General features: G+C 46.7%; 1 protein-coding gene across 5 annotated transcripts in view; it reads right to left on the bottom strand.

Moving 5' to 3' along the window:
* The window catches only part of LOC115199974 (homeobox protein cut-like 2), a 122931-nt gene that overhangs the window by 3419 nt on the left and 101597 nt on the right, over positions 1 to 17915 (bottom strand). For all 5 annotated transcript variants that reach the window (XM_029762572.1, XM_029762573.1, XM_029762568.1 and 2 more), the window contains exons 6-20: positions 14999 to 15149; positions 14669 to 14745; positions 14519 to 14585; positions 8088 to 8136; positions 7240 to 7344; positions 6838 to 7020; positions 6682 to 6740; positions 6524 to 6572; positions 6149 to 6239; positions 5353 to 6006; positions 3964 to 4065; positions 2909 to 3762; positions 2370 to 2535; positions 1879 to 2181; positions 463 to 651 (exon numbers count right to left, since the gene is read on the bottom strand). In XM_029762572.1, the coding sequence (XP_029618432.1) occupies positions 463 to 651; positions 1879 to 2181; positions 2370 to 2535; positions 2909 to 3762; positions 3964 to 4065; positions 5353 to 6006; positions 6149 to 6239; positions 6524 to 6572; positions 6682 to 6740; positions 6838 to 7020; positions 7240 to 7344; positions 8088 to 8136; positions 14519 to 14585; positions 14669 to 14745; positions 14999 to 15149 (3099 nt within the window). The remainder of the gene's footprint in view (positions 1 to 462; positions 652 to 1878; positions 2182 to 2369; positions 2536 to 2908; positions 3763 to 3963; positions 4066 to 5352; positions 6007 to 6148; positions 6240 to 6523; positions 6573 to 6681; positions 6741 to 6837; positions 7021 to 7239; positions 7345 to 8087; positions 8137 to 14518; positions 14586 to 14668; positions 14746 to 14998; positions 15150 to 17915) is intronic.

The raw sequence follows: 17915 nt of genomic DNA, 5'->3' as shown, positions 1-17915 counted from the left end.
TGCTCTGACATGCAGTAACAACTGTGGGACCAACTATAGACAGGTGTGTGCCTTTTCAAATCATGTCCAATCAATTGAATTTACCACAGGTGGACTCCAATCAAGTTGTAGAAACAACTCAAGGATGATCAATGGAAACAGGATGCACCTGAGCTCAATTTTGAGTCTCATAGCAAAGGTTCTGAATACCATCAAAAAAACTGTTTTCGCTTTGTCATTATGGGGTATTGTGTGTAGATTGATGAGGGGAAAAAACAATGTCATCCATTTTAGAATAAGGCTGTAACATAACAAAATGTGGAAAAAGGGAAGGGGTCTGAACGCTTTCTGAATGCACATCTATTGGTATATCCACACAGTGCTCTACTGTATGACTGGGTAAATGCAAATACACATACTGCTAACATGCAAACCCTGATAACAGAGCATCATTTGCAGATAACATGCTGTAAATAGACCAACCTTTCTTCTCCATCTTCTTCATGTCCCTCAGCTTGTCCACGTTGTGCGCGTCGTTGAGCCACAGTTGCATGCGGACGAAAGGCTCCCTGCCTTTGAGGCTGAGTTTGTGCCAGGGCTTGGGCCTAGAGAGCAGGTCTGATACTGAGCCCTGGGTGAGGCCCAGTATACTCTCCCCAAACAGCCGCTGGCCTAGAGCACATAAACAAAGGTTTAATCTTAGGGCTAGGCACCTTTTTTCTCCACTTCCTGCCTGAATGACATGCCCAAAGTAAACTGCCGTAGCTCAGGCCCTGAAGCCAGGATATGCATATAATTGGTACCATTGGAAAGAAAACACTTTGAAGTTCGTAGAAATGTTTAAATAATGTAGGAGAATATAACACAATAGCTATGGTAGGAGAGAATCCAAAGAAAAAACAACCAGATTTGTTTTTGTTGAGAGAGACCATCCTCTTAGAAATGCAAGATAAAGGTCATATTGAAAATTAGCTCCCTGGATGCAATTCCTATGGCTTCAACAGGGTGTCAGCAGTCTATGTTCAAGGTTTCAGGCTTGTAACTTCAAAAACTAATAAGAAATTACAGTTTTAGTAGAGGGACACAGTCTTGGAAATTCGTGTTTGCGTGCGCGCCATGAAGACATTACGCACCTGCTAAAATCGGTTTCCTATTGAACATACTTCTTTCTGAAAAAAATATAATAGTTTGAGTACATTTTAGGATATCTGAGGAGTAAATAGAAACGTATTTTGACTTGTTGAAACAAAGTTTAGGGGTAGATTTTCAGATTCCTTTTTGAACGAGTGGATTACCTAAATCGATGGCGCCAACTAAACTGACTTTTTGGGATATAAAGAAGGATTTTATCTAACAAAACAACACTACATGTTATAGCTGGGACCCTTTGGATGACAAATCAGAGGAAGATTTTCAAAAAGTAAGTGAATATTTAATCGTTATATGTATATTTTGATGTGGGGTTTTGATGTGGGGTGCCGTCCTCAAACAATCTCATGGCATGTTTTCACTGTAATAGATACTGTAAATCCGACAGTGCAGTTAGATTAACAAGAATTTAAGCTTTCAGCTGATATAAGACACTTACATTTACCTAAATGTTTAAAATCCATAATATTTATGATTATTTATTTGAATTGCGCGCCCTCCAGTTTCACAGGAAGTTGTCCCGCGAGCGGGACACTGATCAACACACACATTGACAGACATACTGTATTCCAACCAAAGCACACATAAAGTAGGTCCGCTGGCCTAGTGGACACCTGACATAACTAAGACACAGGGCTTTTCCTAATCAGGTGATCAGAGAAAACCACAACACATAACATTAACTCACCACAACATAAATCCCACACTCATTCCTAAAAGCCATATCCAGAGACAACAACTTACACTCACCTAGGTTGTTGTCTGTTAGCACCTCCTTGACCTTCTTGGTGATGGCGTATGTGTCCAGCTCTGGGGACATTGCCACCAGCTCCTGGATGCCCAGGGGGGTGTGGGGCTGGTGGAGGGACAGCAGGCTGGGGGTGGATTTCCCTCCTTCTGGGTGGGGGGGCATCAGGCCCAGGCCATCAGGCTGCTGGTTCTCCTTGCTGCTCTCCAGGGTAAGGCTGACGGGCTCCACCAATGGGCTGGGGTGGCTCTCCTCTGGGCTGGGGGGAGGGGAGGGCGACGACTGGGCCGTCACTGGGCTTTTATCTATGGGCGGTAGTCACAAAACATCAGAGGGTGAAATCATCAGTCAGAGCAACAGATAAAGAAGCAAAGAGACCTTCTCTATTCAACTGATTAGCTAGGAAAGACCCTTGTATACTTATTGTATACAAAGTATTACTTGTATAAAATAAATATGCCCAAGCTGCAGTGTGTGATGTGTACTGGCCCACCTTGAGAGAGGCTTTGGCTGGGAAGCTGGGTGAGTGCTTGGCCCAGCTGGTCCAGCAGCCACAGCTGCATGCGGATGAAGGGTTCCCTGCCTTTCTGGGTCAGCTTGCTCCAGGGTTTGGGCCGAGACAGCATGTCACTCACACTGCCCTGAGACAGACCCAGCACCTGGGGAGAGGATACACAGGATAAACATCAAGTTATACCTACTGAGCAAATGCAACAATTTAGGAATGAACAATTTCAGTACCTCTTTGGTATCTATTGGAGACATGACAAAATGCTGACTGGCACATCAGCTTCACTAACGGCCCATTTTTAAGTGCATATCTACAACCACTAGAGGGCAGAAGCACATAATCTATAAGAATTGAAGAGCAAGCTTTGATTACACATGCTCAAAATCTGTTTCATATTCACATGATACATCTTAATAATTTTTTGCTCAGAAAGAGGCCTCACAAATTACTTATTGAGACACATTAAGTTATCCAAAATATGTCAACCTTTTTAGAGGAAGCATGGAGTGAAGTGAACACACCTTTTCACCAAAGATCCTCTGACAGATGCCGTTCTTGGCCAGCTTCTCTTTGACCTGCCGGGTGAGTTCGATGGTGTCCACCTCACGGTACATGTACATCTCATACTGCTCCGGCGTCAGCGGTGGCACGGTGGGCTTCAGGGTGCGGGGGAGGTATGATGGGTAATAGGACAGGCCACGGCCAGGGCCGGGTGACTCCCCACTCACTGACACGTCTGACTCCACCTTCACCTCCACAGACCGTACCATCCCCGAGCCAGTGTCCTCCTCGGCTGCCGACGCCTCCTCACTGTTGGGCAGACACTCTCCGTTCTCCAGCCGGGGCCAGGGCCGGGGCAGGGCCGAGGGGCCCGAGGACGAGGAGGAGGACAGGGAGGGAGACACTGAGGTAAAGGGCCGAGAGCTGCCGCCCCCTACGCCGCCCACCATGCCTATGGGCCCCCGCTCCACGGACCAGTGCTGGTCGAAGTAAGTCCCCGCCTCACCAATCTCCGACTTGACTTTACGGATGATGTTCTGGACAAAGGCGGCAGGGGAGAGGACACTGAGGGGGGTTTGGGGGCTGCTGATGGGGTTGGCCATGCACACGGTCACCGTGCCCCCCTCCTCCTGTTTGATGAAGGTGGGTAAAGGCAGGACCTTGTAAGGCTCAGGGAGCCCCAGGCGCTCCACCTGGGGCCCAACGCTGGTGGACGAGGCCCTGCCACAGACATCCATCTCCATCAGGGCCTGCTGCTGTGCCTGCATCTCCCTCCTGGCCTGCTCCAGGATGTTTTTGATGGTGTCGTCTGAGCTGCCGCCCGCCCCATTACTGCTCAAGCCGGAGGGGCTGCCCAGGGACGATTTAATGTCACCTGCAGATCGTGCACGCACACACAAACGCACACAAACCATTACAGAGAACTCTACGAATACACACTCCACACCAACTTCAAAAACATCAACTGCCATCAGTGAAAATTGCTCTCAAAATGTACAAACCAAAATAATGATAATCTAAAATGTCACCTGACCTAGCACAGTTGAATAAAGAGCATAACCTGTTCCAGACCCACCTCCTCTCTGGGACTGGATCTCCTTCTTGGCCTGCTCCAATATATTTTTGATGGCGTCGTCTGACCCAGTTTCAGGAGTTCGGATGCGAGGAGTGATGCTCCCTACCACAGAGGGGGTAACAGAGAGGGAGAGAAAAGGAGGGGGGGAGATAGCGAGTGAGTGGGATGGCTGATCAGAGAGCAGTTCCAAGGCTTTGCTTTCGACTGGAAGATCAATGGCTGCCTTTGAGATGTTGGCGTCTGAGGTTGCGGTATACGGCAAGCTCAACTTTCAAAAGCTCTGAAATCTGGGAAGAAAACAAAGTTTAAAAGTAACACAAGAAACATGGGAGAGGAAGCCACCTCTGTTCTCTTGGCCCTCACATCCCTATGGGAGGGAAGCTTCTGCCTAGTCCAGTCCAAGCTCTTCTCTGTCCTGGCACCCCAATGGTGGAACCAGCCTCCCCCTGAAGCTAGGACAGCAGAGTATCTTAAATAGTCCCATAGTCGTCCCCCCCCCCCATCCTGTCCCGTCCCCGTCCCCCCTCAGAGAACTAACACTCGCATTTAACTTTTTTCCGCCTTACTAGCTCTGACTTTGGTGATAGCTACTTTAGTGGTAAAATGTACTTACTATGACTGTGATATGTGGTTGTCTCACCTAGCTATCTGAAGATGAATGCACTAAAGTCGCTCTGGGTAAGAGTCTCTGCTAAATGACTAAAATGTAAAATGCAAATGAAGAAGTTAAAAGTGCAGCCCAGGGAGATTAAACAATTTAAATGCAGAGGTCCAGAAACGGAACCACCAACCTTTCAAAACTCATCAGAGAGACAGAGTGGCCAACTCTGCTGTGTCCCACAGCACTATTAAAATCCTCAAATAAAAATACTGCTCCCGCAATACACAACCTTCTGCTTTAGCACATTAAATGCATGTACAGTAAATGAATGCCTGATATTATTTCATTTTACTCAGAGCACTTTACATAGTAGGAGGAAACTCACCTCATCCACCACCAATGTGTAGCATCCACTTGGGTGATGAATGGCAACCATTTTTGTGGAGAGGTGGAGAGGTGATATATGCCAATCAGGAATTAGGGGGATGATTAGGTGGCCATGGTGGAATGGGGCCAGGTTGGGAATTTACCCATGAGGGGTTAACACCCCTACTCTTTACATGAGTGGCATCGGGGAGACCCGTTTAACGTTCCATCCGAAAGATGGCACCCTACACAGGGCAATGTCCCCTTCACTGCCCTGGGGCATTGGGATCACCTTAGACCAGAGGAAAGACTGCCCCTTACTGGTCCTCCAACACCACTTCCAGCAGCATCCGGTCTCCCATCCAGGGACCGCCCAGGACCAACCCTACTAAGTTTCAGAGGCAACTGTCCAGTCCACTCACCTCTCTGTCGGACCTGGATGGTCCTGAGGGCCAGGATGTTCTGATCGTCAGACAGGAACTGTTTCATCTTGATGAAGGGCTCCTTGCCTTTCACTGTCAGCTTCCTCCAGGGCTTGGGCCGGGCCAGGATCTCACTGACCGAGCCCTGTGATAGGCCCAGCACGTAGTGACCAAACACACGCTGGCCAATGTTGTGCTTCAGCAGCTGCTCTTTGACCTGGAAGGCAATCTCTGCTGTCTCCAACTGGTCGTCATCCCCCGCAATGGAGCTCCCGCTCTCCGATTGGTCACTGGGCAGGCCGGCCTCAATGCCGCCGGCCCCTGCAGGTCCCTGATTGGCTGACATTAGGGTGGCTTTGGCTGCATACAGGGCGGTGGGGAAGGCCATGAGGGGGCTGCCGGATTCCTTCTTGAAGAGTGGGGAGGAGAGGAGCTGCTTGTGGACGACGTGGTCCACAGACAGCCTGTCCCTTGAGCAGGGGGACACAGAGAAGGGGCGGGGGAGGTCGTGGCTAGAGGAGGAGATGTCCATTGTGGGGGGACCAGGGCTGGCAGAGGTACGCTCATCCACCTGGGAGACGGAGGAGAAGGACCCTGAGGGCCTGCCCCACTCCCTGCCTGACTCCCTGCCTGACTCCTCCGATCGGTCCTCATCTGCAGACACAGAGTCACACTCAGATTAGCAGCACTTTCACAGCCACTGGGGTTTACAGCTGCATAGAGCCAACACACTACACTACAAACAGCTTTCAAGAACTATAATTAGATGTCATAGGCATAGATACTGTTGCCTCACCATTGTTGTGTAAGATTCTGGCCTTATCCATCAGGTACTTGGGAGAGGGAAGAAAGGCCTCTTTGTCCCGCAAAAAAGCCTCTGCAGTGTCCTGGTGACACACACCACACACACACACACACACACACACACACACACACACACACACACACATACTGTTCAATTTCGATTAATCAATTATAGTGGCTGTAGATATCCTTACAATGTATGACGCTCACTGAGGCATTCAATGGCACTGCTATACTTTTTCTTCCCTGACAGCTGTGGAACATTAAGAGAAAACCAAAGGTCTGTTTCGTTAAGAAGCAAACTATTTTGTTTAATGCTGGGCTATGAACAAGGCAATAGAAAGCCGAACTTCAATATATATCTCACCTGGGACGAGTTACCATTCGTTGAGGCCAGCTTCATTACCTTCAAGATACTACAAGAGGAAAAAAACAACAGCAAGAATGTTATATTGTGTTTCTATATGTAAGATATTGTAATACGATTAGTAGTCTCTTCTCAAGCACAATGGGTGTTTGTCTCACCGGAGTTCCGTTTTAATCTCTTCATAGTCCAACTGGGATTGCAGTTTAGCTTCTAATCTCTGAAAGTCAAAGAGAGGAAGCATATATCAGCAAACTCCACCGACAAGAAGGTGGGTCCATACCTCTTGCCATTTGAGTGTGTGCAGTAGGACTTACCTCAATAGCTTCTGTCTTATAGGCCAGCTGGCTTTCCAGCTCTATGATCTGATTGGCTGAGATGTTTTGGACTTCCTGTAGTGCGAACTGTAGTCTCTGTACGTTCTCCAGTAGCCTGAGGATCTCTCGGTCTTTAGCCATCAGCTTAGCCTCCAGCTTGGATGGCAACACATCACCCCTCTCCTAAGTGGAAAGACAGGAAACAGAGACAAAAAGAGTCAAAGACACTGACTGGTAAATAAATGGAAGGTGAGAATTCCTTTTGAAAAAGGCAAACATTATACCGTCCAGAATTTCCACACTTAAAAGATCCATGATGTGAAGCTTTAATGAATTTGGGAGGTGGGGGGGGGATCGAGGAACACATTGATCTGAACAGAAGAGGATGTGGTCTCATCTCACCCCACTAGTGCCCTCTGGTGGATGGCAGCTCCCTGGGGTGGCACTCCGGGGACTGGCCAGCTGTTCCTTTAGCCTCTCCACCTCCCTCTGGGCCATTTCTGCTTTCTACAACCAAACATCCCAGCATTACAACTCACACAACAGAACACTGACACAACCAACCTGTCAGTCACTCAGCGGATATATAGATGAACTAGTCCTGAAGAGCACAGACAGATCAATCTGAGGACAGACCTTCAGAAACTAAATAAATAGAGGAGGACCACCGGCAGAAGAGTGCCACTCGATATTCCTGAGAGGACTGTTTAGTCAGTGTACTTTCTTCCCAGCCTGTTTACCTGCTCCGTCACACTCGGGCTGCTAATTAATGATTCATTTTGAGAAAATTTAACTAAGAGCTGCTGGCGGAGAGAAAGAGAGAGAGAAGGAGAAAGAGAAGGTTCAAGAGAGAGAATGACAGAGAGAGAGAGAGAGAGAGAGAGAGAGAGAGAGAAGGAAAGAGAAAACAGAGAGAGAAGAGAAATCACTAGGAAGGAAAGGAAGCAATTAAGGCAATGAGGTAGGTACGAGCCCCAGCGCACGGCACTCCGGCATCAATCGCGCTTGGCAGTCTCTCCTGTCCTCTACTGAGTGTTGCAGTGGTGCCGTGGAGCACCCACAGACGGGGGCCAGGGTTTACCGCCTCTAATCACAGGGGCTCAGGGAGGGGGAGGCAGGATAGGGAGAGGCAAGGGGGCTGCAGGATGCAGGGTGTCTAATTAAACAGGAGCTTGATTACAGGAGTGATTATCTTAACGAAGAAGCATCTTATTCAGAGGGCTGCCAACAGGACGGCATTTTTCACTCACCTGGTTTGCCTTCTCAAGGTTCATCATGATCACACCGACCTCCTCCACCCTGGAACACAAACAGAACCAGCCAGTGGGTTACTGAGGGGGCAATCGCCTAGTCTAGCATGATTTATACACCCTCCTTGACGTCTGACCTCAATGTAGGGCAACACCATACAGCACAATACTCACACCTACATATAACATGAGTCTATAACACATTATAAACTGGGTGGTTCGAGTCCTGAATGCTGATTGGCTGACAGTCGTGGTATATCAGACCGTATACCACGGGTATGACAAAACATTTATTTTTACAGCTCTAATTACATTGGTAACCAGATTATAATACCAATAAGGCACCTTGGAGGTTTGTGGAATATGGCCAATATACCACTGCTAAGGGATGTATCCAGGCACTCTGCTTTGTGTCGTTCTAAGAACAGCCCTTAGCCGTGGTATATTGGCCATATACTGTACCACACCTCTTCGTGCCTTATTGCCTAATTATAGAACGGGTGGGTCTAATCCTGGATGCTGATTGGTTAAAACCACGTTCCAGCCGGTGTCTGTTTCACAAGTTACCACCGGCTAAGGCTATGACGTTGAACTGGCTAGTTACTGTTCCATCTCACTGCGCAATCCTCTGTCTCATCAGCCCAACCAGGCAACATATAAACTTCATCTCCACTGTAAAAAAAGCATCTAGACATAATCTCTCCTTTCTTTTAGACGAGCGTTTGGTTTTCAACAGCAGAGATTTGTATAAACCTTGCTGTCTGTCTCTCCAACATTTGCAACATTGTTTCAATATTGAAATTTGATCTCCAGCTGTCCCATAGTAATTAATGTGTCGGGATGAGACAGAGACAGGCAGGCAGCTTTTCTCAAAATCATGAATCAGCATAAGTTTTATGGATATATACAAAGAAATGACAATAGAAAAACAGGTCTAACTAAATGAAATGCAGCTAGTTTGCTGTCTTTCCAGCATTTGAAGGGATTGTGTTAGCTATGTAGATGGCTAGGTTCTCTGAACAGTGTCCTGGCGAGAGGGCCCATTTTCTATACCAGGCGAAATCCCGCATCACTAGCTAGCTCATTGTTATGTTAATGTCACTAGGAAATAGCATAAACAAATGAAAATGCGGCTACTTTTCTGTTATTCTGGCTGCACTGTTTGACGTGACTGTGTTAGCCCAAGTTGGCTAGCTAGCAAGAAAGGGGATAAGAATGGAACATTAACTAACGACTGGGTCGCGTCCATAGATACAGAATAAAAATACTTCACGACTGGGTCGCGTCTCTGGCAACCTAACCGATAGAATGTACAACCAGCCGGCTTGGGAAGCAACCCTAGATTTGTGTCGGGAATATATGTCTCGTGGAAGGATGAAACAGTATGAATAAATTCATCAAAATAATGTATTTAAAAAAATAAAAAAAATTAATATACTGCTCAAAAAAATAAAGGGAACACTTAAACAACACATCCTAGATCTGAATGAAAGAAATAATCTTATTAAATACTTTTTTCTTTACATAGTTGAATGTGCTGACAACAAAATCACACAAAAATAATCAATGGAAATCCAATTTATCAACCCATGGAGGTCTGGATTTGGAGTCACACTCAAAATTAAAGTGGAAAACCACACTACAGGCTGATCCAACTTTGATGTAATGTCCTTAAAACAAGTCAAAATGAGGCTCAGTAGTGTGTGTGGCCTCCACATGCCTGTATGACCTCCCTACAACGCCTGGGCATGCTCCTGATGAGGTGGCGGATGGTCTCCTGAGGGATCTCCTCCCAGACCTGGACTAAAGCATCCGCCAACTCCTGGACAGTCTGTGGTGCAACGTGGCATTGGTGGATGGAGCGAGACATGATGTCCCAGATGTGCTCAATTGGATTCAGGTCTGGGGAACGGGCGGCCCAGTCCATAGCATCAATGCCTTCCTCTTGCAGGAACTGCTGACACACTCCAGCCACATGAGGTCTAGCATTGTCTTGCATTAGGAGGAACCCAGGGCCAACCGCACCAGCATATGGTCTCACAAGGGGTCTGAGGATCTCATCTCGGTACCTAATGGCAGTCAGGCTACCTCTGGCGAGCACATGGAGGGCTGTGCGGCCCCCCAAAGAAATGCCACCCCACACCATGACTGACCCACCGCCAAACCGGTCATGCTGGAGGGTGTTGCAGGCAGCAGAACGTTCTCCACGGCGTCGCCAGACTCTGTCACGTCTGTCACGTGCTCAGTGTGAACCTGCTTTCATCTTTGAAGAGCACAGGGCGCCAGTGGCGAAATTGCCAATCTTGGTGTTCTCTGGCAAATGCCAAATGTCCTGCACGGTGTTGGGCTGTAAGCACAACCCCCACCTGTGGACGTCGGGCCCTCATACCACCCTCATGGAGTCTGTTTCTGACCGTTTGAGCAGACACATGCACATTTGTGGCCTGCTGGAGGTAATTTTGCAGGGCTCTGGCAGTGCTCCTCCTGCTCCTCCTTGCACAAAGGCGGAGGTAGCGGTCCTGCTGCTGGGTTGTTGCCCTCCTACGGCCTCCTCCATGTCTCCTGATGTACTGGCCTGTCTCCTGGTAGCGCCTCCATGCTCTGGATACTAAGCTGACAGACACAGCAAACCTTCTTGCCACAGCTTGCATTGATGTGCCATCCTGGATGAGCTGCACTACCTGGGCCACTTGTGTGAGTTGTAGACTCCGTCTCATGCTACCACTAGAGTGAAAGCACCGCCAGCATTCAAAAGTGACCAAAACATCAGCCAGAAAGCATAGGAACTGAGAAGTGGTCTGTGGTCCCCACCTGCAGAACCACTCCTTTATTGGGGGTGTCTTGCAAATTGCCTATAATTTCCACCTGTTGTCTATTCCATTTGCACAACAGCATGTGAAATTTATTGTCAATCAGTGTTGCTTCCTAAGTGGACAGTTTGATTTCACAGAAGTGTGATTGACTTGGAGTTACATTGTGTTGTTTAAGTGTTCCCTTTATTTTTTTGAGCAGTGTATGTCAATCATTATTTGAATTGGTTGGTAACCCATTGTACAAAAGTGATAATGCCCTCGAAGCCAGTGTTCGGAGGATATATTGGCACAGTTTGCCAGATCTCGACTTCGTCTCGGGCCTAACAACATCCGTGCCAATATATCCTCCAAACACCGGCTTCGAGGGCATAATCACCTAATCATCAACTCGTTATCAAACCCCTGACACACTTTTCTGAAACGATTCACACTAAATCACACACAACATAAACAAAGCATCATTCCTCACATAGCTCACTACAATACAACCAAAACCAGACAGAAACGGACTGCATGTCTGATCAATACAATACTGTTCTTTGGAGATTTCATTCCTACATGCCTCCATCCATCTAACAATCAGAGAAGTCCAATATAAATAGACAGATTATTCATGAGGTTTGTTTGAAGTTCAAAAGTTTATTTTTAGACACATGGGAGTTGATTTTCAAAATGTGGAGAAAGATGAATTAACGAGGACTGTGAAATTGATTAAAATATGCAAAGATTTCTGAAGTTTTCAGGACAAAGAAACCCCTTTCCGTTTCACTAAATGTGTTTTGAGAGCAAATCAGCGATATTGTTCACTATCAAACAAACTATTTTCAAACAAACCATGTTCTTCCTCACCTCCGTCTGCACTCACAGTGCCCTTCATCTCACTGCTGGTTATTATGGGCTTGTTTGAGGAAGATTAATGACGCAAACAACTTAACTGGATGACTTATAACCCATTCGGAATATTCACAGAGCATTGCTTTTTTTTGGGGGGGGGGTGAAACAATAGTAAAACCAGAACCATTAAAAATTCAAATAAATCAATAGTTCTCTATATTAATTAGTAGTGGTGTGGTGTGCAATACAGTCCAGCAGAGCTCTGGGCAGAGTCCAGGCCACATCAATAAGCCCAGGATGGATGGAACCACACTGACAGAAAAAGGTAACAGGTGTCATATCCAGATTTAATGAACTTGAGCAGTATGGAAAAAATGCTTTGTATTGATTACCTGTTCAGATACTCCAAACAGCCAAATCACCTTTATTATTAACATCAATTAAAAAGTCAATCAGAGTAATAGGAGGTGAAGTTAGCGACACAGAGGCACGGGGATGAGTCCTGAGAGGTAATGGTGATATTGGACCAGGGGGTGGTGTTTAGTGTTTCTATTAGCCTATCACAGGCAGCTGAGGACAACACCCACTCATCGGACAACCCATATAGGATGTATTCCTCATCACCTATTCACTAACTACAAGCCAAGCCATTCACAAACAAAGCACCGGCCCAGTGGCCCTAACACCAACGCACAACCATCCTTCCTCTCTCCCCTCACAGAGAGCTAACGAGCCGTCACTGTGAACAGCTGCTGAACATGAAAGGGGAGTCGAACGGAAAATGCTTCAAATCCAGCAGAATGGATGGCGGTGGGTCTGGAAACTACAGTTCAATTGCACCAAGGATTAAGCCTGGGAGAAAATCCATTAGCGCCGGCTCACTGTGCTCTGTCCGCAGCACAACCCAAACAAAGGAGTGTTTACTTTGAATGTCTATCGACATCCTTCATACAACTTCACATTCATTTCAACCGTTGAGCTGGATACATAGCGCTCACAGATCCAGGACAAGGTAGAGTGTTTTCTGAAGCAATCTTTAAATGAAGCCATTCTTCTTGAGGCCTGGCAAGGCAAGGCTCTGGCTGTCAGACAGAGGAGGCCAACACAGAGCTCTCCCATCCATCCACCTGCATTAGTCGGTGAGTCACACCACGGTAACATCCGAAATGGCACCCTATTCCGTATATAGCGCACTACATGCATAGGGCTCTGGTCAAAATTAGTGAACTATATAGGGAATAGGGTGTAATTTCAGTTGCAGCCCAGGTCTGTTTTTACAATGGCATTCTGAGGGTTCAGACTGGACATGGGTACATTACAGTGGAGAGTGACCATGTGTGAATTAGGGTAGAGCAAGCATGGCTAAAGAGAGAAGGCTGAGCATAGTGGTGTATGTATAGGTGGGTCTGAGTAGGGACATGCAGTAGGGGCCTGAGTAGGGACCAGCAGTAGGGACCTGCATTAGGGACCTGCATTAGGGACCTGCATTAGGGACCTGCATTAGGGGCCTGCATTAGGGACCTGCATTAGGGGCCTGCATTAGGGGCCTGCAGCAGGGACCTGCAGTGGGGACCTGCAGTGGGGACCTGACTAGGGACCTGCATTAGGGACCTGCATTAGGGACCTGCAGTAGGGACATGACTAGGGACCTGCATTAGGGACCTGCAGTAGGGACATGACTAGGGACCTGCATTAGGGACCTGCATTAGGGACCTGCAGTAGGGACATGACTAGGGACCTGCATTAGGGACCTGCAGTAGGGACATGACTAGGGACCTGCGTTAGGGACCTGCATTAAGGACCTGACTAGAGACCTGCATTAGGGACCTACAGTAGGGACCTGACTAGGGACCTGCATTAGGGACCTGCAGTAGGGACATGACTAGGGACCTGACTAGGGACCTGCATTAGGGACCTGCATTAGGGACATGACTAGGGACCTGCGTTAGGGACCTGCATTAAGGACCTGCAGTAGGGACATGACTAAGGACCTGCGTTAGGGGCCTGCATTAAGGACCTGCAGTAGGGACATGACTAGGGACCTGCGTTAGGGACCTGCATTAAGGACCTGCAGTAGGGACATGACTAGGGACCTGCGTTAGGGACCTGCATTAAGGACCTGCATTAGGGATCTGACTAGGGACCTGACAAGGGACCTGACTAGGGACCTGCATTAGGGACCTGAGTAGGGACCTGACTAGGGACCTGACTAGGGACCTGCATTAGGGACCTGAGTAGGGACCTGACTAGGGACCTGCATTAGGGACCTGAGTAGGGACCTGACTAGGGACCTGCATTAGGGACCTGAGTAGGGGCCTGCAGTAGGGACCTGCAGTGGTGACATGACTAGGGACCTGACTAGGGACCTGACTAGGGACCTGCATTAGGGACCTGCATTAGGGACCTGCATTAGGGACCTGCAATAGGGACCTGCAGTAGGGTCCTGCATTAGGGACCTGCAGTAGGGCCCTGCAGTAGGGACCTGCAGTAGGGGCCTGCAGTGGTGACATGACTAGGGACCTGCATTAGGGACCTGCATTAGGGACCTGCATTAGGGACCTGCAATAGGGACCTGCAATAGGGACCTGCATTAGGGACCTGCAGTAGGGCCCTGCAGTAGGGGCCTGCAGTAGTATAGATGGAGAGATCATGAGTAGAGTAAATGAGGGTTAGGGAACATGTTAGAGAACAAGCAGAGACCACAGTATGGACATAGGCTGAGTGGGTTACGTGAACAGAGAAGTTGAGAAACAGTGGAGAGTGGAGATACAAGCAGGCTCTTACTTGTTGGCCTTCTCCTGGTCGTATTTACACCGCAGGTCCAGAAGATCTGTCTGGGCTGTGCTCAGAGCTAGAGAGATAAAGGAACAGAATTAGTCATGATGACCTTTCACCTCACTGTGTCCAGAAAGGACCACTGGACAAAACACTCACATGAATGCAGCACTTTGATCCTCTCCTCGGCCTCACCCAGTCTGTCGGCCAGAGTGGCATCTGTGTCTTCGGTTTCCCTATGAGAAGAGAGACGCAATGTCAAAGATGACCATGCTTACATACTCTCATGCATACAGCACACATACTGTATTACATTCTGTTTCCGCTCATTAGATTAAGGTTTAAATGTGATTACATCCAGGTCTATTGTCATTGTGGAGAATGACTGACGGGCTGGGGGCTGTCCTCTTTTTAGCTTTTATCATGTACACATCATATCATGTTCACAAGGTTGTGAGACGAGGCAAGGACCAGGCCTGTGTTTCTAACCCTTCTGTCTGGTTCTGGCCCTGGTGGTTCTGCTGAGGTGAGCCTGTGACTCTGAGGGTCTGTTTGCTGTTTGGAGTCATCACACCAGCTGTCCAGCTCGATGCCTCCCCAGGTCCTGACTCTGCTGCTGCTGGGTCCTCCTCTGTGTCACCTGTGGATAGGGAGCAGAGTACAGATGAGTGCTGTGATCATCTGAGGTGAGAGGCCACAGAGACTGCATGGAACAGAGACATCCGTGTGTGGCTAAAAGTGGATTGTTTGTGGAACAAAAATACTTTCTTTGATTTTTTTTCTTCTCTGAAATTGACATTTTGAACAATCAAGCAGCAGTGAGCTAGGCCTGGGCCTATTCTGTGGCCAGGGCTATGGCTGCAACCTGGTCTCAGAGCATTTCTTATTATTTTGAACGTAAACCACGACACTCCATTTAGTATGATATGTTACCTTTCGTATGGTATGTATTAATTTGTGGATATCCATCACCCATTAACCTCACTAGGGTAGGGGGCAGCATTCTGAATTTTGGATGAAAAGCGTGCCCAAAGTAAACTGCCTGCTACTCAGGCCCAGAAGCTAGGATATGCATATAATTGGTAGATTTGGATAGAAAACACTCTAAAGTCTCCAAAACTGTTAAAATAATGTCTGTGAGTATAACAGAACTGATATGGCAGGCGAAAACCTGAGGAAAATCCATCCAGGAAGTGCTATTATTTTGAAATGTCTCTTTTCCATTGAAAGCCTATCCACCATACAAAGACATATGACGCAGTTCACGATCTCTATGGCTTCCACAACATGTGGCCAGTCTTTAGGCATTGTTTCGGGCTTTGACTCTGAAAAATGAGGGAGAAACAGCACTTTCAATGAGTAGACAGTGGAAATTTCCAGACATGAGTCCGGCGCGTGACCGGGAGTGCGCTTTTCTTGTTTCTCCTTTTCTATTGACGAAGCTTTTGTCCGGTTGAAATATGATCGATTATTTATGACAAAAACATGAGGATTGATTATAAACATCGTTTGACATGTTTCTACGAACTTTTATGGTACTTTTTGGATTTTTCGTCTGTCTGTTGTGACCGCGCTTTGTTTCAATGTATTACTGAACAAAACGGAGGTTTTTGAATATAAAGAGGGACTTTATTGAATAAAACAAACATTTATTGTGTAACATGAAGTCTTCGGAGTGCAACCATATGAAGATCATTAAAGGTAAGTCATACATTTTAACGCTATTTCTGACTTTTGTTACTCCTCTTCTTGGCTGCTAACTGTCTAAGCCTTTTTGAAATCTGATACAGCGGTTGGATTAACAAGAAGTTTATCTTTAAGCTGGTGTATAACATTTGTATCTTTTATGTATGTTTATTATGAGAATTTCTGTTTTGTTGAGTTTCACGCTCTGCCATTTCACCGGATGTTGTTTGAGACAGTGTTTTACTGAACAAAACGTGCTAACAAAATGGAGGTTTTTGGATATAAAGAGGGACTTGATCGAACAAAACAAACATTTATTGGGTAACTGGGAGTTTTGTGAGTGTAACCATATGAAGATCATCAAAGATAAGTGATTCATTTTATCGCTATTTCTCACTTTTGTTACTCGTCTACTTGGCTGGTTACTGTTTGTAATGATTTGTCTGCTGGGCGCTGTTCTCAGATAATCGCATGGTTTGCTTTCGCCGTAAAGTCTTTTTGAAATCTGACACCGTGGTTGGATTAACAAGAAGTTAATCTTTAAAAAGATGTATAACACTTGTGTTTTTCATGAATTTTAATAATGAGTATTTCTGTTTTTGAATTTGGCGCTCTGCAATTTCACTGGATGTTGGTCAGATGGGATGGTAGCATCCCACACCCCCTAGAGAGGTTAAATATGATATGTTACGAAATACAATTCGTATTATATGTTACGAATTTGCAAAACGTGCAATATGTAAAGAATTCTAGCTAGATGGATAGGTGGCTAACGTTAGCTAGCTGTCTAACGTTAGCTAGGCTAGGGGTTAGGGTTAAGGTTAGAAGTTAGGTTAAAGAGTTAGGGCAAGGGTTAGCTAAAAGGGTTAGGGTTAGGCTAAGGGGAAGGGTTAGCTAACATGCTAAGTAGTTGCAAAGTAGCTAAAAAGTAGTAATTATACTGAACAGAAATATAAACACAACATGCAAAGTGTTGGTCCCATGTTTCATGAGCTGAAATAAAGGATCATAGACATTTTCATACGCACAAAAAGCTTATTTCTCTCAAATGTTGTGCACAACTATGTTTACATCCCTGTTAGTGAGCATTTCTCCACCTGACAGGTGTGGTATATCAAGAAGCTGATTAAACAGCATGATCATTACACAGGTGCACTTTGTGCTGGGGAAAATAAAAGGCCACTCTAAAATGTGCAGTTTTGTCATACAACACAATGCCACAGGTGTCTCAAGTTTTGAGGAAGCGTGCAATTTGTATGCTGACTGCAGGAATGTCCACCAGAGCAGTTGCCAGAAAATGTAATGTTAATTTCTCTACCATAAGCTGCCTCCAATGTCATTTTAGCAAATTTGGCAGTACGTCCAACCGGTCTCACAACCGCAGACCATGACGTGTAATCACGCCAGCCCAGGACCTCCACATCCCGCTTCTTCACCTGCGGGATCATCTGAGACCAGCCACATGGACAGCTGATAAAACTGAGAAGTATTTCTGTCTGTAATAAAGCCCTTTTGTGGGGAAAAACTCATTCTGATTGGCTGGACATGGCTCCCCAGTGGGTGGGCCTTTGACCTCCCAGGCCCACCCATGGCTGCGCCCCTGCCCAGTCATGTCAAACCCATAGATTAGGGTCTAATGAATTGATTACAATTGACTGATTTCCTTATATGAACTGTAACTCAGTAAAATCGTTGAAATTGTTGCATGTTGCATTTATAT

Source organism: Salmo trutta, chromosome 9, assembly GCF_901001165.1.
Source record: "Salmo trutta chromosome 9, fSalTru1.1, whole genome shotgun sequence".
In the NCBI taxonomy this organism is placed as follows: Eukaryota; Metazoa; Chordata; class Actinopteri; order Salmoniformes; family Salmonidae; genus Salmo; species Salmo trutta.
This window is presented reverse-complemented; position numbering and strand designations above follow the sequence as displayed.